At 34.7% G+C, this 21,639-nt stretch overlaps 1 protein-coding gene across 1 annotated transcript in view; it reads left to right on the top strand.

Annotated features, from left to right (window-relative positions):
• The first annotated feature begins 996 nt into the window (after positions 1-996).
• Positions 997-21,639, top strand: part of LOC123665406 (oxysterol-binding protein-related protein 6-like) — a 37,632-nt gene continuing 16,989 nt past the window's right edge. Inside the window, exons 1-12 of the mRNA XM_045599718.1 lie at positions 997-1,024; positions 2,381-2,537; positions 4,822-4,951; positions 5,115-5,335; positions 5,635-5,732; positions 10,689-10,781; positions 12,583-12,704; positions 13,349-13,483; positions 14,044-14,125; positions 15,099-15,134; positions 19,132-19,289; positions 20,222-20,321. Of these exons, the coding sequence (XP_045455674.1) occupies positions 997-1,024; positions 2,381-2,537; positions 4,822-4,951; positions 5,115-5,335; positions 5,635-5,732; positions 10,689-10,781; positions 12,583-12,704; positions 13,349-13,483; positions 14,044-14,125; positions 15,099-15,134; positions 19,132-19,289; positions 20,222-20,321 (1,360 nt within the window). The remainder of the gene's footprint in view (positions 1,025-2,380; positions 2,538-4,821; positions 4,952-5,114; positions 5,336-5,634; positions 5,733-10,688; positions 10,782-12,582; positions 12,705-13,348; positions 13,484-14,043; positions 14,126-15,098; positions 15,135-19,131; positions 19,290-20,221; positions 20,322-21,639) is intronic.

Below are 21,639 nucleotides of genomic sequence, written 5' to 3'. Positions count from 1 at the left end.
AGGGGGGAGGACCTTGGTTACTTAAGACCAAAATCAAAATCACCTTCACCCTCTGCATCGCCGGCTCTCGGGGAAGCCGCACCGAGCGACTCGGAGCGCCTACAACTAAAGGTCGAGGCCCAGAAGGTGGAACAACGTAGGGCAACGGCCGCACCCAAATCTAAGCCGAGCTCGATGTCATTGGCGACATTTATCCAGGCAACCATCTCCCCGAAGCAAAGTAAGCTTCCCCATCACCCCTCTCCCAAAAAGGCTGGACAGGGAGAGCGACTATCGGAGGCGCTGAGCAGGTTCACCAAAGACAATAGTCCGAGGCAACCAGCGGCGTCACCGGCCGCTCGAACTAGGGCCGATATGGGACAAGTATAACCACCGAGACTTCGACCGGCGTCCACACCGCTTCAACACGCGGAAAATGCCCTAATCGAGTTCCTGGCCATTATTAAGGCAAACCGCGAGGTAAGCTTGGCCACCTGCAAAAAGATCATGCAGGCCTACCAGTACGATCACCAAAGATTACTGGAGGTGGAACTCGAAGAAGCCGAAGCAGCCATATACAACAGTGATACCCGACAAATACTCAAGGGCAAGATGTCGGGTAGGTATATGGCCGCATATAACATCACAGCAGGCTTCGTGAGCGCGGTCGAGTCTGAGGGTAATGACGAGGAGTCACAAACCTTTGAAACACCCGAAGGGGACCCGGTGGTGGTAGTGGCGAGATGCACGAAAGTAATGCTGGGCGACCGGATGCTACGGATGGCAAAAACCATCACGGGCGACCGGGCCGAAGCCGGCTTACCGTACGTGACCTGGGAACTACCATCACTGGAGTGGATAAACGGGGTACCAGGATGCGGCAAGACAACCCGAATAGTCAGGGACTTCGATGGGGACACGGAAGTCGTGATTACGACCACAGTCGAGGCGGCTAAAGATCTAAAAGAAAAACTGGTGCACCGCTATGGCAACAAGGTCAAGCAAAGGGTACGTACTATGGCCTCCGTTCTGGTAAATGGCTTCCGTGAGGGTTTTAAAATCAACCTCCTAACGGTGGACGAAGCCCTCATGAACCATTTCGGAGCCATAGTAATGGCCGCCCGACTATCGGGAGCTGAGAAGGTAGTCCTCATCGGAGACATAAACCAACTGCCGTACATCGACAGGGATAACCTGTTCGAAATGCGGTATTGTAGACCAACCCTTATAACGACTATTTCGTGCGAGTTGTCGTGCACGCATCGTAACCCCAAAGATGTCGCCTTTGCCATCAGTGAGGTTTACAAGTCCGTGTACAGCTCAAGCACAAAGATCCGATCTTTGCGAGTGGAGAGTCTCACAGGCGCGCGCATTCCTGTAGGAAGGGACCGAACCCTGTACCTGGTATTTACGCAAGAGGAGAAGAGATTGCTGACTGACCAGGGATACGGGTCCGGTGAGGGATCGCGCGTCTTAACCATTCATGAGGCGCAGGGCCAGACCTATGAGGACGTCATCGTCCTCCAGACAAATACAAGGAGGCTCAAGATCCACGACAGCGTTTCGCACGCTGTAGTCGCGGTGACTAGACACACCAACACCTGTGTCTATTACACCGACGACCGTGACGACGCAATTGGTCGCTTTGTGGCGAGGGCAGCGGAGATGACGGACAAGAAAATCCTTGAGCATAGTCTCAAGATGGCCATTCACCATAGAGATGCTGCCGTCATTGAGAATGTGCTCAAAATGTTGAAAAATGTAGAGGTGTGAAGACATTATTGTATTGTAAGTATAAATTATGAGTAGATAAAAGTGTAATGTAAGTAATATAAATAATAAAATTGAATGTAATAGTATAGGAATAGGATAATGTAATTGTAATGATAAGGCTTTATATATTTACTTAATAAGATAGGATTAGTCATATAATATATTAATAAAAAAAAATTAAAAAAAAAAATTAAATTTAAATGGACAAAACGATTCCTAACCACAAAAAAAAAAGTACCTAACTACTAACAATAACATAGGTTAAGTGTACATTGTAAGTAGCAAATAAGTGTACATATATTGTAGTTAGAAAATAAGTGTACATATATTTTAGTTAGCAAATAAGTGTAAATATAATAAAAATAATTAGTATATAAGAATATAAAATAAGCAATATGTAGAATAGTCTTGGTCAGTGGACTCGCGTCTACTTTTAGAAATTTGAAATTTTAAGACTAGTTATTAAGGCTTCTAGATTCTAAGTTGCGGTGAAGTACCGATGCATGTTAAAAAAAAAATAATAATAACAATATATGGAATAACAAAAGCACGGGCATAATAAGCCTGTGGATATATCACATAACTAATAAAAAAAAAAAAAAAAACCAAGTATAATTTCCTCTTGCAGGTGAAAGACGGCGTGGCGCGGCCGGTCGGGCTGCGGCTTTACGTAGGGCGCCGTCGGACTCCGACTGTTCGGGTGAGACGGCGTCTCTATCAGCGGACTCCGGGGATCGCTCTGTAAGGCCCGCGCCTCCACCGCCTAGAAGTGGGAAGACTAGGAGGTGAGTTGTCCATAGACTTAGTTATTTTTGAACCTACCGCTCTCTAAAACCTGCGTCTGGAGAAGATTTTGGTGCACCGACGGTGACGCACGAGACCAGGCGGTGAGATGTGCCTATATTTTGTTAGTTTTATACTGTTCCCCTTAAACTCGTTTCTTCCCGTTTTTCTTTTCGTTTCTTCTTTCTTCCCTTCAGTGTGTTTTCACAAATAAATTTATTTATTATTATTATTCCCCACCTCAATGAGGCAAGACGAGGAGTTAGTGTGTTTTCAAACTTTTAAGGTTAATATCAACACTTTTACGGCACTTACCGCGATAGTCATTTCAAATATTTCCCAAAAACCAGGAGTTGAGTCGTACACATATTAGGTTAGTTAGTTCTAGCGTCTTGGAAACGCATAGAGGCTCGTCGTCCGATGTCCATTGCATAAGGTCGCTGTTAAAGACTGATCGAGGATAGGGCTAGCTAAAGAGATAGAGAGAGAGAGAGATGGAGAGAGAGAGAGAGATGGAGATATGTTTTGGAGGAAAGTTTTCTTGAATCCGCGTCTACCGAGCGTCAAACGGACAGTTACAAAATTTAAGTTAGCTTAGAAATGTTGAACTTTTGTTTGTTGTTGAATTGTTCGAAGATATTTTTATTCTATTCGTTACAAATAAATATTAGCTTGTACTTATTTATACCAAATATTTCAGAGTAACTTAGAAAGTTATGTTTGTAAATACCAGTTAACTCTATTATTAAAAAAAAACATTATTTACAATTGTCCAACTTTCATCACATATTTGCCTTAATAAAGTTTTATAATTATTGTATTCAAATATAATTCTTTTTATTATTATTTTTAATATAACATTAGTAGTTTAGAAAAAAATACAAAGTACCCACACAACCCATATAGATTTATGACAAAAATTGTATACTAATTATCACCTAACACGAGGAAAATATTAGCAGCGCAGGAAATATTTGCAATGTAACAAGCGACCTCGTTCGTTACTATGACGACCTTTGCCGAGACCTTAATAAATAGACGTTTGTTTACAGAGATTGTATGAGGAAATACCTAACGATAAATAAAGGACAGATATATTTGAAATCAATAACTATTAGATATATATGATAGTTCAATGTAGTTTTCAAAAGTGATCATCCTTCATTCAAACCAAGCCTCGTATAATACAAATTCTTAATCAATTAATTTGAATTCAGAACAAAACCTACTACAAATTAGCCTTTGAAATGTTGCCGTAAGTGCAACAGTGGGACTTCAATTTTTAAAATTAGGACTTTAATTAATATTTTAATGCCGAAATATGGACAAATATGGTCAAAAGATTAAATGTAAATCCTTGTAATATGATTGGTATTTCCTTATGGTAAGAAATAATTAGAATGATATTGGAATTTAATAAAAGATTTGTTATCAATAGTGTACTTTCTCTTCTAATTTCAGATTAGTCTTATATTGTAATAATAACAATGGAGCTGCATCCATGCTCTTTATCTCAGCGTTACACTGAGCTCTGTTGAATTTGTAAAGCTCTTAATACAAATTAATTCAATAAGAAATGAAATAAAACTGTAGTAATTACTCTCCATTTTATTATTTATATTTATACCTCTAAGTCTAATTTATCTTCAACTCTGTAAATCTATACTAATATTATAAAGCTGAAGAGTTTGTTTGTTTTCTTGCACGCGCTAATGTCAGGAACTACTGGTCCGATTTGAAAAATTATTTTAGTGTTACATAGCCCATTTATCGAGGAAGGCTATAGGCTATATATCATCACGCTAAAACCAATAGGAGTGGAGTCCTCGCGGACGAAGTCGCGGGCAGAAGCTAGTTGGAGATAAAACTAAGATGTAATTTTGATCATTTTTTCCGTCCGTATTGTCGCAAGAAGTTATGAAAGTCCAAATATGTGTTTAGTCGCAATTTTTCAAGGCCTAGTCTAAGTTTATCCTTCCTCTTTTCATCCTATCCAGCATCGTTGACGATTATTAGCGATAAGATAGTCTGTTGTGTAAGTCTCTTATTGTATAACTAAAATGTATCTTTCTTTTTCTTCGATAAAACATTACTTTGGCTTTTAATAGTGCCAAGATAATACCAATGATTTCGTCAATGTCCCCGTACAATGGAGAATACGCTAAGGCTAAGCCGATTAATCGGTGCGATGGAGATTACAAAATTCGTTAAATTACAAGTTTCTTACTTTTTCCTGTGTGTGTACAGAAAAGATATAATAAATTATAAGTCATATTTGTCAAACAGTCGTCGCCGGGGCAGTGAATGGGAAGTGCTCGAAGGATTAAAAGACGGACAGCGCTTCGATAAACGCCCCGAAGTTTTCAACGGTTACCTGCACAAGAAGCGGAAATGGCCGCTAAAGGGATGGCATAAGGTATGATTTTATATAACTAAAACTTAAATTTTAGTGACGAAAGGTTGACGCAGAGTTTACGGCAATCGACTGTTGTGCTAAAAGTCGTTTGGGATTCCTGCTTTATTGCAAATGTAAAAAAAAGTATGACGTTTAAATAATTAATTTAATGCCATTGTTTCAGCGTTTCTTCGTGGTAGACGGTGGTATATTGGTTTACGCGCGGTCACCCACAGATGTGGCGAGAGGTCGCTTGCATGGGTCTGTGGACGTGGGTCTGTCAGTCATATCTGCTAAAGCTCGGAGACGCAGGATAGACATAGACGCCGACGAGTTCATATACCATCTGAGGGCGAAAACACCAGATGTCTTTCGAACTTGGTTAAATATTTTAAAGACACACCGGTGAGTGTTAATTTCATTTTTTTATGACAGTTTTACAAGCGTACTTACTAGAAGCGTAGTTTGGGAATGTCAGATAAAATGTAGCCTATTATGTTGATCTTGATCTTCAGCTATCCAACGTACTAAGTTTCGTCAACTTTCGTATTTATAATATAAGTATGATAATATATAAAATTAATTATAAACTTTTTTAACCCTTATTCTTAAAAACTAATCACAATCGAATGTACTCCCATTATCCATCTATATGAAATGTTAAAGGTTGTTTATTTAAGCAATAAATTTCATAAACCACACAGATTGTACAGACAACACTTGCTAACATTCGGTGCCCGTGAGTCAGTCCCCAAGATCCACGCGCCTAACGATGAAGCTCTACCCACTGATACGTCTTCTCGTAAGTAATGGAAATAAGTACTAATAATATAATACTTAAAACTCACTCTAGTCCTAAATCGTTAAACTTATTGGGTACTAGCTGACGGTATTAGTAATCTCTGTTAGAAATCTGGATTATTTATATGTATTATATAATCTATAATTTGGCGGGTAGTCTGAAAAAAAAAATACTAACTACTAATTTTCATTTAATTTGTTATTCCCAAAGTACTATTCCTTTTTTTGTATAATTTTTTTAAAGTTAATACATTTTATATCAATATAGTATATATTGACTAGCCCGTTGGCGCAGTTTGTAGTGGTCCTCTTTTCTCTGCGCGGACCTTGCGGGTTCGATTCCCGCCGGAATCTGATTGTAATTAGTTATACTTCATAGAATTTTATTTTATCCTTCCCATAATCCTATCCTTCTCAATCCTTTTCTTTTAGGTACATCTTCAAGTGTATCTAATCCTTTCATTTGTAAATGGAAATCAGCTGATGTGTTAGTTTATCCTGTTTGTGCTTTGACACCAAAAATAATACCACCCAAAATTGAAAGGCTAAAAGATATTGATGAAATGAGCAAAGTTGGTACAGGCTTAGATGGCAAAGTGCCTTTAGTTAGCACTGTGTTAGATAAAAAAGCTTATGATCAAAATTTTAATGAAGCATATGATATACATAAAAATTTAAATGCAAAAGAGTCTAATAAAAATATTATTGGGGATAGTATAAATAATGAAACAAAGTCACCTATTACATCTATCTTGACAACAGAAACGGAGAAACAAATGCATAGCACTGATTTAGAGCTTAATAATATATCTGATCTTCAATCGTCATTGTTGTGCGAGTTTTCCATCAATTCACCCGTTTTCAAAAATTATACAGATATTAAGCCTTTGGAGACTCATAAAATTAGTAACATGGAGTTGAATGATAATAATGTTGAAAATTGTGGAAGATCTTGTGACAAAGTTCCGCCTACACCGACATTATTTATATTTTCAAGAAAGAAAAGAGAAATTCTTGATGATAATAATCCTGTCATCAGAAAAAGTAACAAATCGACAAACTTAGTTAAATACAGAAATATATATCCAGAGCCAAAACTGAAAACACCGCTGAGTAAGTGTATGTTACTCGATAAGTATGTATCGAAAAATGTCAAAACGTCAAAGACGCTTAAAAATGTTAAGAAAGTTATAAAAAAACATACGAACATACAAGTAGAAACGGATAAAGAAAACAAAGCAATGCAAAATTCGTTCGTTTTTTCTGAATTTAATGATATTGTGGAAAAACTTCTAGTATCGGTTTTTGGAGACATTAGCTGTAATGAATTGGGTCGAGATGATATTAAAATATATTTAACTCACATCGTAAGAGATTTGTATACACTGAAATTAAATGAAAATGAAGTTGAAAACGCACCAATTAGAAAGTTATTCAAAAGTTTATTAGAATACTGGATACGTAATAATACTGATGATAATATCAAAGAATTGATTAAGAAATCTAAATCAATAGATAGACAATCCAATAAACATTTTGCTAGAGATCGGACAACATCCAACATAGCAATAGAAAGTATTACGAGAGCCACACAATTTCACGGTGTCAGTAATTTTATAGAAGAAACTGTAAAAAAAGTAAAAGCGAGCAAACAAAATAAGACTAATAAATTAACTCCTAATGTATCTGATAGTTTTGTAAAAGACAGACGGATACAAGAACTTGAAAAAATTTTAAAGAACACAGTTTATATCTGTGGAACTGTGCCAATGAGTAAGAGCAGAGAAAAGGACATTAACATTACAAAAAAACTCATAGACACCCTCGATAATATGTCACAGAAGAATATTGATAAAAGTGCCGTAAATAATGATACGTTTAATAACTCTGATTCATCAAATGAATTGCCTAAAATACAGGATACCATAAACAACCTGATAAGTGATATATCCATACCCCCCAATGTGGCAAAAGATTTTTTGGGTGCATATTTAGATTTACTACGTGAAAATAGAAATGGGGAAAGCAATTCATCTACTGATATGTCATTAGACGTTGAGCTTAAATGCGATGTACAAACAGAATCCGTACAAAAGAAATTGTCTAAAAGTATTTCAACAAAAGAATTTGGTGATAATAAACAAGTTAAAAGTCTGTTTACTGATCCCGGACAGATATTTCTCAAAGATGTATTGGACAAAGTAACAACAATATTTACCAAAAAAAATAAAAATAATATCGAAAAAACCATCTCATCTAACGCAATAAATAAGTGGAACGGATTTTCATTTTGCCAACCCAGTGAACTGGGAAATTATGAAACGGACAGTAAGAAATCAATTGTCGTAGATGTTTCTAAGTACAATCTTGAACATATCTCAATGACTAACGATCTGACATTCAAAGGAAATGCCTCAATAACAATGAAATTAAAAGAAAAAAAGAAAAATTCTGGTGAAAGTCAACCCGTCAATCTGACATTTAATTTTGCTGAAAAAAATCCAGATATAAAAGTAAATCGAGACAATCTGTCCGATATTTCTAATTCTGATAAATTTTTCAGTAAAAAACTTATAACCCCTGATTCGCACAATCCTTATGTAAACATTGGTAGTGACACTAAAAATTTAAGACCATACTTTAGCAGTAACGAAGACTGTAATAAAAATTGTTGTTATGACAAAGTCAACACAAATCCGCTGTTCTTTGAAAGTAACACTTCTTCAAAAGCATTCATAAAATTGAATAACAATTTAAAGAAAACTTACAAAATTTACGTGGAAGGAGATCCCACTGAACCTAAAATGACTAACGAATTCGGTCCCCAGCCATGTTTTATTTTATCATTAAATAAAACATTTGCTTCTAAATTAGGTTTGAAAAGAGTATCCAAAGATATTGAAGACAAAATAATTTCAAATACAGATGTACCACAATTGACGTCAACGAAGCATTTAAAAGAAGAATTATCTGTTTTCGATAATGTTCCCAAAGTTATTGATGAGAAATTCATATTATTGCTACTAGAAAACATATCCATACTATCCAAAAACTTGCCTAGTATTCATAAAGATATAACCAGTCTTTATGTAAAACTAGTGAAAAAATATGAAAAAGGTAATGCCAACAAAAATCAAGGATTAAGTCTTTTAGGACAGATCTATAAAGAAAGTTGCAATATAAAGTGTTCAGAAGATAAAGAAACTCAATTTGAAGAAAGTGCTGGAACAGTGATAGATAAAAATATCAATACTAGTATTACAAAAGATGTTAATATGAAATTTAAAAACTGTGATAAAGCTTTAATCATAGAACAAATGAGAGACCTTATACATAAGTGTGTACAAGTTAATGACAATGAAATACAGATAGTAGAAAACAAAACGTACTTAAGGCGGAAAAATATATTCGAAGTATTTGATAATACTAGTGGGACTCAAACTTCTTTTAGTAGTTTATCCAGTGTTGAAGACATTGGAACAACAGATAGAGCAAAATCAAACCAAGATTGGTACAGGCAAATTTGCAAAAGAGATTGCGCTATAAGCACTCTAATCAAAAGCGTTTTAGATTCGAATGATGATTCACAAAATTTTCGTTTCAAAGAGACTAATCCCCAAGGAATAAAAGACAGAGATCTTCCGAATAAAAAATCTAAGCATGAAAGAAAACAATCATCAAAAATCAGACAGGACTTGATTAGAGAAATCAACTTGCTAACCCCTTCTATCAAAATATCTACCCAATCGCAGACTGTAAAGAAACTACGCTGCTTAAGTGAAAGGAATAAAAATAAAGATTATAATATTTATCAGCTGTTTGTGAGCAAGAAATGTAATGTTAAAAAGTCTTGCTCTATGATCGAAGCTGCTTTAATGAATGACAGAAGTGATGACCTGAAAACCATTTACCGATGTACAAGCTATCCTTCCTTTTGCTCCGGTTAGTCTATCAAATAATCTAGACTTACCTAACATCTAGTAATTTGTCTTTCCTTTCTATTCTCTAATTTTATTAAGTAAAATTTAAAACAATAGGTACCTAATAAGATTTTGTATAGATTAAATAATTGTTGTTTGACATTTTACTAAAAAAGTTATAATCGCGATTTTTTTAGTAGTTGAAATGTTAGCTAGTTTTCCTCTTGATACCTTAGTGTTAGGTAGATGAAAGTAAAGGTTATCTTATTGGGTGTTATGCATGGATTTATAACCTAGGTAGAATATGGTTAATGTTTTACAGTAGATTGGTGCTATTTACCTGTACTTATCTTACTTACCCTTTCAGTATTGTGTTATCTTTCCCTTATAGATAGAAGATATTATATGTACATTTAATTCAAGTGTTCCTCAATTCAGCTTAATTTGATTGATACACTTGGCTATTCCTTACTAATGATCTAATTTTTTTGCGAAATCGTAATCAAATCATTCAAGGATTACTGCAAATAATTGATGATTAATATAAACGTTAAAAAATTAAATTTGCGCCGTAATTTTTATTTCATAAACTATAATATCTTCTACTTCAACCACATTTTTTCAATAACGTTGGAGTTATGGATTAAGGACCACAATTAGGTACTATGGAATGTTTACAAATATAAGCTATCCAAATTCTAAGTTTCAAATAATTTCGCGAATTATGCCTTTGAATAACAGAGACCCAATCCACATCAAGAGATATTGAGTTAAAATTACCAAACCATGTTTTCTTTTTTAATCAATTTGGAGGCCCGAAAGCCCATATATGTTTAAAGTTACAAGTATCACCTTACAAGATGAATTAAAACTGAATCTGAATTATGCAAATGTATCTTCAAATTAATATTTTTATGGATGAGTCACTTTAACCGCGTCAACTCAATAATTCAATTCAAAATATCGTAAAAAAGAAGTCAACATAAGTGGTCCTTATCCATAAATATCCGTCGTTATACATCACACTTTTGTCCCAGGGCTGGTTAGCCCCACTTCGCCCCCTATCCGCGGCCCGCAAGCTGGCTTCGTGTCTGGCACCCCTGGAGGACGGCTTTCTGGCTGGATCATTGGTATGATTGTGATAACCTCTAGTATACTACCTAAGTAAAAGGCAGTAACAATTATATTTCTTTTATGATTACAATCCTTAATCTATATCCTTAATTATCCTAAACCTATGTTAAAATTAAAACACCATTTATTTAATTCAAAAGCTTTTAACTACATTTGCTCAGATTTTGGTATTTATACTTTACTGCATTTTACTTAAGCATGTATTATATGCTCCTATAATAAACTCTCATTCATAAGTCTAAAAATTATAATATTAAAATAAAATAAAAAAAAAACCTAGGCTAATAATAGTACAAAAATGAATTATAATTTCATTTACGCCGAAAATGCCTTAGACGTCATTTTGAAAAAAAAGAAACTATACTACTGGATCCATTTCATCAAACATAACTAAAAACCACGGCAAGGACGCTTTCACGGATAAAATCACATCGAAATCGGTCCATCCATCCGAGACCTCGATGCCACGTACAGAAATTGGCGTCAAATTTATAACACGCATCTTTTCCCGACGGTAGTTAACAATGTAATAGACTCGTATAGATAGCTCAATATATCTTGGCGTTGGCATACGTTTGCGTCTACTTGTATGAGTTTTATTTATGTGACAGTAACGTGACAACCGTCGTCCGAGTGATACGACTTTGTTGTGTCAATGAAACTTAATAGTTTTCATGAAGTGTGTGCGCATGGGTATGCAATTATGTCGCATGCAGACTTGGCGATAAAATTATTTATAGTATTATGTACAACTAAGTCGATCTCTAAATGGATGCTAAAAATGTTTTGATGTGTATAGAATTCACACAGCGCAATTATTTTGTCGAGGTGATGATTTAGTGTCCAAAAATGTGATGATGAATTAAAGAAGTATTATTGTGAGTCGAGAAAATTGTTCAATAATATTGAACTGTTTACTAATTTTGGATGATTTACATTTAGCCCCTCCCCCCTTTTTTTAAATTACTTTACGTGATTTATGTGTAGGGAGAATGTTTTCCGCTAGATCTGTAGCCTAAGGCCTAATATTGATTTTTCCGTTATGGTAAGAGGGTTATAGCGATGTTAGCTTTTGAATATAATAATATTGAACATGATTTATAATGAAACAACTTTTTCGGATTTTATCGCGGTTTATTAAGTTTTTTAGATGTCCGACGTTTCGGATACTTTACAGCTACCGTGGTCACGGAAGGACTGAGGTGTCAGAAGTCCTTACGTTACAAAGTTATTCGAAACTACCCTATGATACATCAATATTTTAATTAGTCATCTCTACGTAGAAAGTGCTGATTTTTTAATCTGTACCATTTTAATAATGGGATCCCAAACACTTGGTAATAGCCAACCATCTTCTCTATTGAAATTTAGAGGTGTTTAATTTCAATAGCCTCACGGATCATCGGTTTATCTAATCGAATATAACGTCGGGCATCTAAAAAACTTAATAAATCGCGATAAAATTCGAAAAAGTTGTATCATTATAATGAGTGAAATTAGCGTAAACATTAGACAACAATTAGAGCATGATTTGTTATCTTGTTTTAAAATGTTATGATGGCATGTCTTCTTATTGCAAACATTGTGCTATTTTTAAAATTTAGTGGGAATTTTGTTATTATTGTAAATTGTGAAATAAATGAGTCACCTTACTCACCACAAGAACACAAAAACAACTTGAACGTAGTATTATTTAGCTGTAATCTTCTGTAAAGTCGAGGTACTTCCCAGTTGGGCTTCTTCAGACTTTGAACAGGACTCCTACTGCAATAAAATTAATAAGTAATCTTACTCCAGAGTCCGGTGGTCCGCTAGACAACGTGTCCAGAGAACTCGGCCAGGCGCAGCTATCGGTACAGCAATTGCAGCGTTTGCTTGAAGCGCTGGAATTGCAGCAACAAGCTCACCACGACACCGATGTGAGTTATCAATTTTATTTATTTATAATTTGTAATTTTAACGGATGAAAGGTAGACTTAGAAAAATGCGGGTACTTAGAATCTTATAAGATATTAATCGTACACAAGATTGACTCACAGTTATCAAACACTACTTTCAGATAAGCAACATTGCGAAAGTTGAAATTGAGATGTTGTGATTGTCTTTTAAATGTGAAGATGTCCTAAATTCTCGGTATTACAAATGCATTTGTTATATTGTTTAGTTGAATAGTAGCTTTATATATAAACAGTAAACAAATTTAAATATTGTAGTTTTTTCAGACTTTAGTCTCAGACGACTGCTATAAAATAATAATAATTAATCATTAAATGCAAATGTAGCTTTTTTTTGGTATATTTTATTTGTATAAGATGAACTATACATACATAGATTTTTTGTAATTCCTACCACATAACTTAATAAAATAAAAATTGTCTATTTGCGCAGTTGTCATAGCAACAAGTTTGTTATTTATATGCATATGTATTACTTTTATGTATATTTATACAAAAAATGTAGCTATGTCATCCAAATGCAACACGAAATCAAGAAGAGACGATCATGTGTGTATTCTAAAGATATTTATTTATATATATTATAAATATATGTCAAATATTTCCAGGTGTCGTTAGAAGGTGCGTCTCCAAATGTCAAAAAGGATCGTCGCAAGTTCGGTCTTCGTAAGAAGAAATCAAACAGTAAATGTGCTTCCGTAGAACTGGCTCCTCCGCACATCGACCCATCTAACTCACATATGGTAACACATAAAAATATATTTATTTATTTTATAGAAATTAACATAGTGAATAGTCATTTATCTTAAAACTATATTTTTTCTTTAACATAATGTTTTTTTATTTTATTTTATACAAACCTTGTCCTAACAATAAGAAACACAAAAAAAAACTTTGTTTCATTCGGTGGAGCTGTTCTCGATATTTGCGCTTCATTTATTTCATACTACTAACCACAAAAAAATCGAAAAACTGAAGTAGGGCACAGCAGGAAATTCCTTACTCAAAATATGGAGCAGCCCGACTGGCAGTACCTAAACTTCGACCTCGGCATTGTTGTGTTCCTGTTAGTGAGTAAGGTGACCAGAGCTCCTGGGGAGAATTGGGGATAGGGTCGGCAATGCGCTTAGAATGCTTCTGGTGGTGCAGGCGTCTGTAAGCTACGGTAATCGCTTACCATCAGGTGAGATTTTTTGCCGACCTTGTTGTAAAAAAACTTCAAAAAAAAAGTACAAAGGCGGTTTTATCACTAATAATGATCATATTTATTTGTATATATTACAATATACTAATATATTTACAGGCCCTATCAGCTCTGACGGCGCCACCGTCTCCTGGGGGCGGGGCTTCATCAATCCCCGCCTCCGCTGCTTCGTTACCCATCGGTGAGTCTTTCTCTCTCACTCACACATCTACCCTCTCTGTCTATTAGCCGACGTTTAGCGCTTGCCTGTGGATGTGGCTCTTGTGCAGTTAAAGGCAAATTGTTTTCACAATAATATAAATGCATAACATAAATTTGGTATTGTAATTAAATTACAAATGAAAATTTTCATTGCAAATTTATGTTTTTAATTTAAAATAATCCAAATGACGGTAGATTCATTTTCAAACATTGGATGGAATTGTTGAAAATACAGCAAATGGTGTATTTCAAAATAATAATTTGTTGCTAGTTTGAAAATGCCTTTATCAAAAAGATGTGTGAAGTTAAAAATAAATATTTTTAATCTATGTGAATGTACTGATAATGATACTTATTCATCTTTATGCTTATAGATTAAATATAATAGTACATTTTGTCTTTAATCGCACATACCATTTGTAATTGTGTGCATTTGTTTATAGTTTAAATGTAACCGAAATGTCAAAGTATACACACTAAATAGAAAAGATAAGTCCCTGAAAACTGTCAAGAAAACCTATCAGATAGATTTGTATGTCCTTTTAATTTTTATTGTTACGTTTGTTTTGTTATTGTTTTAAAATAAAATATAATTTAATAAAAAAAAATGTTTGCATTTTTAATTTAAATGCATATTTTAATGATATGTCTTGTCAAGGATTCTACGAGATTGGTAAGTGATGTCATGTCGGCCATTTTGTTTTATGAAAACTTAAAAATGGCGCCAATACATGCACGAAAGCTATGCCATTGAATCGTGCTAATTGCATATACCATCTATACACAGAATTAATAATTGGGTAATTTTAATTAATTTGGTTTAAAATCTATTTCAAATATACTATATAAAAATAACATCGCTTTTACCGCTAAATTTGATTGAAAATAAAGTATTGCCAGTTTAAAAAAATAGTACATTTTCTAATTAAAACGTTTTTTCTTTTACCTTCCAGTGTTTCTATCCACATTTCTGGCCTCTACCTTAGTTCGTAAGACTATATTTTAATTTTATAATTACTTTCATTCCCCCCTCCTTTTCATACCTTTTTTTTTTCAGTATGCATGCATGCCGTTTAATTGATCAATGCTTTAAACTACATATATCTTTCATGAAGTTGCATACACTATTATGAAATTCAAAGTTTTGTTAATTGGTTTTATTATTGTAAATTCACTAATCAAATGTCACGTAACAAATAAATTGCATAATTCAAATTTTGAAATTAATTATCATTTACCAGTATATTTTGAAGATTTTTTTTCAACCATTATAAACTTAATAAAAAAAAATATTTTTTATAATTTATTCGTTTTATGAAAATCATAAACTTAAATTTAAAAAAATACGCAGATTATATTTAGAAAGAAATGGCTAGCTAAAGATAAACCCTTACGATGCTCGTGTTAATTATTAAATTAATTGTATTGTTATACTTTTGTATGTAAAGGATATAATAACAGAACTACTTTTAAAATCTGATTAAGTTAATTATAGTATATTTAGGCATTTGTAACTACCTCGTTCACTTTTAAATCCCATTATAAACAATGAAGAACTTTAGGATTTACTCCGGGTCCGAAAACACACACAATACACACGAACACAAACGTCCAGACCACGAGAAACATCTGTATGGTCAATACAAATGTATGCCATGTGCGAGGATCGAACCAGCAACCGACAACACAACAGCCAGTGCTGTAACCGTTGCGTTAACGCACCGTCAAAGTAACCATTAAACATTATAGTGTTTGTGGTTGTGTTGTGTGTGTTTCCGGACTCAACACAGGATTCACACCCTACTGGGCATTGTTGAGTGTGTGTGCCGTTTATTTATTTATATCAGTGATGAAACGGATAGCAGTTTGGCCGGATACCGGATACCGGATATTCGGCCAACCATGTGGGCGAATAGCCGAATATCCGGCCGCCGGATATCCGGCAAAACTTAGATGTTTGGTGTATCGCACACACACACACACTTGCCTTTCTTCCCGTGGGGGTCGTAAAAGGCGACCGAGGGATAAACCTAGCTCAAAATCATCAGGGTCCTGAGGAAGGAAACCTTCATTTGAAACCCGGAATGGGGTCTCCGTCAAGCATTCGCGGCATAGCTCTAAAATGCGAAAGACCCCTGCAGCCGAACTGGCTCCACACGTATCGACTCGTCGTTCCTGTGGGCCTAGTCAGTGAGGTCGAGAAGGTGGAGCAGAACTTAGGCAACTCTGTGTTTTTCTGAAGAGTGTCCTAGGTGACACAGTGTCTGTCTGACACTATCTAAATCGTCTGCAATAGATGGACTGAGGCTAATTATGATGATACTGAAGTACTATCCGGCATCCGGCAGGATACTGAATTACTATCCGGTATCCGGCCGGATAGTAAAAACAAGGCCGGTTAGGCCGGATACCGGATAGTTACCGGATATCCGTTTCATCTCTAATTTATATGAATAAAAGGTCAAAACCATAGACAAGAAATTATATAATCTTTATACCCACGCAAAAATATTAAGTAATCTAAACGCAGACGACCTTGCTCCGTATCTTAAGGTTTCCGGGTTATCTCTGATAAGACGAATCTTGAGATAATCTTAAAGATTTAAGAAACTAATCTTAACTGACTGAGATTTACTTACAACACAATTTTATCTGAAGATATAAATAAAAATACTTTCTGAATTTAGTATTTTAAACTGTTAATCGGAGATAAATATTTCTCAATTAAAGCTTAAATAATAAATAAATAAATATCTACACAAGTACAGTGTGTACACAGGTAGTCTGTTCCTAAACTAAGCAACTTAATGCTTGTGTTATATGTGGTAACAGCCGACTGGTGTATAGCTACATATTTTTTTTCGATAAACATATTTATAAATAATACATATATAAATAAATATTTATATTACACCCAGACTCGGGGTGGGAATCGGACCCACAACCCTCGGAGCAGAAAGCAGGGTCACTACAAACTGCGTCAAAGGGCTAGTCTTACTCTGAAAATAATCTCAAAGTTTCGTGAGAAAATTTGTTATCTTGAGATACTACATAAATAAACCGAATTGATTACCAATATTTCGCTAATAGATAGGAGTTGTCTGTAAGAAATCACTTGTAATCGCTTTTGCACTCTGTTAAATTTGTATATTGTAATTTCCTTTTAGTACATATAATGTACATTCCAAATAATAATATTTGAATGCAAAATGTAGGTATGATTTATTATTATATAGTTTTAAATTATATCATTGTTGTCCTTTTATCTATATAATGCTCCCTTGAACTAAGTTATGTTTAGGTTTTTTAAATTAGTGAAAAATTATTTGTATAGGACTTTTCCATAACAATTATTTTGTTTCGAATGCATTATGGAAATATATCGATCTCTTTTAGTAACTATATGAACGTAAACAATAAAAATATCGTAAAGTTAATATTGGTTGAAACCGCGTCAGATTACTAGAGCCTAATATTGACATAGGTCACGTGACCTCCTTAATCTCCATCTACGATCAATCTCTGAAGTCGTTATGCAATAGGTATTGTCTATGGACTAGAAAGAAAATTTATCTAAAGCTATTTGAGTTTGTTGTTTTATAAAAGAGTCCTATTTCTAAATTATAAAATTTATTATATTTTTTCAAGTTAAAATTATTGTAATAATAAATATATGATTGTTATGAAGTAAACAATCAGTTTTTGATAATTGAATTGTGAATTAAAGTGTTCTAAATACTGGTCCTACAATTATGTCAAGCGACAGTGGTGGTTATTTAGTGCATTATGGGAAATTATTTTGTTCATACTTAATTAAAATGTTGAGAGAATGCCACGAAGAGAAAATATGTAAGTTTATTTTAAATATAACTTGTGTAGGAATTTTGTTTCAGTAACTATTACTTGTAGTTTAGTGGAAAGGAATTGTTACTAGTACGTAACGGTTATATGTATTAATAATATGTACCTATATAGTTTTAGTTAATCTCATTTCCTGCAGCGAATATTACGTCATACAGACAGAACAAATTGACCGACAGACAAAAATGTGAAAAATAATACTTTTTGATTCTGTTTCTCTCTACTACCTATAATTATTATATTATACTACCTGTAATTAGTGTTTCCTAAATATCTTTCATGTACAGACAGACCGGTTACAACTTTGTTATAATATATATTTATTATTGTACAAAATTACCACGATGAAATTATAATTATTTTAATATATGCATATTTTAATTTTAATCACTTTTTAAATAAGAAAACCACATACACTGAATATATTTTATTGCTACCTTCTACAATCTTTTTTTTTTCTAATATTATTTTACTGTTTGTTCTAAAGGATGACAGATAAAATGTCACACGGCACTAAGACCTTCTTTTATTCCAACTATTTACGTTAAACTAATAGTCAATGAAGTGTTAAAATAAAAAAATAAACACTTGTAATGTATATTTTAGGTAACAAACAAATTTCATACAATTGAAGGATAAAAATTAGTAAGTTCATATAATACGAGAATAGCTGTAGTAATTACAGACATATAAAATTTTAGATTTGATAATTTAGCATTATGAAGTAGCAGTGTGTTATCACGCATGCATATATATAGACTGAAGAGCTTTTTAGACTAGATTGAGGTAAATAAGAGTGATACGAGTATAATTACTTGTATATTATATGTAAAAGTAATATAGAATATGTCATTGTGATTTCATTTATGTATAAAGAGCTAGTTATTTAATTTTAGTTCATTTAAACATTTAATGGTGAATATTTTGAGGTACTTTAAATTAATTGAATGTATTATAGCTTTCTGAAAAGATAAATTGGATTTGTTTATTATTTATTATTCAATCAATTTTCAAAACACGATATTTGGCACTCATCTGCTCAAAGGCAATACACGACAAAGGACACCATAAAGTTTTTTTTAATATATTGTTTCAGTTATATAATCTGTGTGTGTAATATTCCAGCGTGTGCAGCGGCTCGCCCTCAGTCGCTACCGGGTGCTGAAGTGCTACACGCGCCCACAAGCCTCAGCAGTCTGACTCCCGATCAACAGATCAGAGAGGACTTCACAGTACTGGCCAAGGACTTGGTCGCCAGTCTCAATGGCGTTCTGACTACTTTGGTGAGATATAAGTTATTAGACTATTGTTTTCACTGCTAGTACTTTTTTATGTAAATTGTAGATTGATATAGATAGATAGATAATCTTATGAGGTAGGACTGGGGAAGCATCTGAACCTTAGTGATGATTATAGCTAAATAAGACTGCTGTCGAGCACTGTTGTTCCTATGGTGACTAAGGTAGAGAACTCCCCGGGAGGGTCGAGGGTTGAGTCGGCAACGTGCTGGCAAGACTATACGACTTAGTCGGCAAACAAATGTACAGTCCACCATGTGGTAAGTAGTTGTCGCAGCCTATATTCTGCAACACCAGAATCATCCTCCTATCCGGGCGAGTAAGGCATCAATAGGTTACGGTATTGCTTACAATCGACAATTTAACCGAGGACAGCAGAAAATTTTTTGCTCAAAATATGGAGCAGCCCGACGGGTACCTCGACCGTACAGAAGATCACAGCTAAATAATACTGATTCCAAGCAATGTTGTGTTCCTGTTGGCGAGTAAGGTGACCAGAGCTCATGTGGGGGGGGGGGGAGTAAGAGATAGGGTCGACAACAATTGCGATGCTTCTGGTATTGCAGGCGTCTATAAGCTACGGTAATCGCTTACTATCAGGCGAGCCGTGCGCTAGTTAGTTATAATATCGACACCAGCAATTTATACTAAGCTAACTCTTAAAAGTGAACTTTACAATAGAGGCTTATAAAAGGGAAAAACGTGATACCTTTTATATTAATTAAGAAACTTATTTGAAATTTGGTATCTTTAATAGTTAAGTTATACATTGCAATTTCACATTTTTTTATTACATAAAAAAACACATTTTATCAAGCTCGCATTAAAAAAACAAACTTATCGAAAAGTCGAATTAGCGTAGTATAAATTGTTGGTGTCGATATGTTAGTAATATTAACGAGCGCGCGTGGCGGCAGTACCGCGAGCGCGGGCGCCTGGCCGCGGGCGCCGGCGAGGGCGCGCCCGCGCTGAGCGCGCTGCGGAGCGACCTCAGCACGGCGCTGCAGCAGAACTCGGGTGTGTACACGGCCTTACTGCGCCACCCTTGTTTTTACTATCGAAGTTAAACGTCTTTAGGCTGTGCTTTAGATTAAGAACCATCGAATTATGGGGTTTTGGGGGGTGGAGGGCAGATAATGGAGGGGGAGCTACATTAGGTAACACTGACATCATTCGGAAACCAATGGTAATGGAGATATCCAAAACCGAATTGGAGCATACTATCCACGTGGTCTTGGTCTGTCCTAACTCGAGAGTGTTCTTTAGAAGCCGGAGGCACGGACGGAGGGCAGCCCTTCCGCCCTTGCTTTCGCACGCAAGGGCGGAAGGACTGTACTGCCCGCAGCGCCGCAGCCAAGCGTTATTCTAACCTCAAAGGTGGTTGGTTAATTTTTTTTTTTGTAACAAAATTATGCCGATAAATGGTCTAATTGGAGCTTAGATGGTTAGGTTATGATTATTTTTTATTTTTATTTAATTCGCCATGATTTTCACTTCAATATATTTTTATTTTTACTTATTTATTGTTATATATTCAGTAACAATTATTATAAAAGTGAACTTAAATATTGAATATTTTTCGTATATATCAGTAAATAAGTAAAAATAAAATATATTTAAGTAAAAAACATAACATGAAATAAGGCTGTATGGTCTTAGACCTTTGCCTTTTACAGTTATTTAGACAAAAACAATAAATTTATGCTTAAATTTCTTTGGAGTGAAACGATAAGTGGCGCGCCATTTTTTTTTTTAAGCATCTATCGCTCAGTCGTTAAACATCAGTTGTATCGTTTGTTAAAAAACCGTGTGTTAAAGTTAAATTAACGTGTGAAATGTGAAAATAACGTGTGAAATGTGAAAAAAATGCTTGTGTAATGTGAAAATAACGTGAAAGCTGCAAAATTCTTCTTCTAATCTGAAAACTTTAAGCATGGATATCTCCATAACCATAGGGTTCCGAAGTGTGGCAGTGGTACCGGTGGTAGCGTACTCCACCCTCCCTCAAGTCCCAAAATTCGATGGATGATATGAAATTCTTAATCTAAAGCTTTACCCTTCTTTACGCACTCTTGACTTGGAAAGTAAGCTGATGAATGCGTAACGAGAGCGTTATAAAAAGTGTGATCGGGCAAGGTGAACAGAGCGAGAGAGAGAGAGAGGTGCGATCACGCATTTTCTTTCTCTCTTTCTCTCATAGCCAGTTTGCGCAAAAGTTTTACTTCAGTCGTATGGTCTAAAGCACACTCGTTTTGATTTTTTGTTAAAATAAAACAGTTTTTAAGAGCAGTTGCAGATTCAAGATTTTGTCGATTTTTCTCTGCCAAATCAACAT

The sequence above is a fragment of the Melitaea cinxia genome, chromosome 24 (genome assembly GCF_905220565.1).
Source record: "Melitaea cinxia chromosome 24, ilMelCinx1.1, whole genome shotgun sequence".
NCBI classification, from domain to species: Eukaryota; Metazoa; Arthropoda; class Insecta; order Lepidoptera; family Nymphalidae; genus Melitaea; species Melitaea cinxia.
The sequence above is the reverse complement of the archived record's forward strand: the minus strand, read 5'-3'. Positions and strand labels throughout refer to the sequence as shown.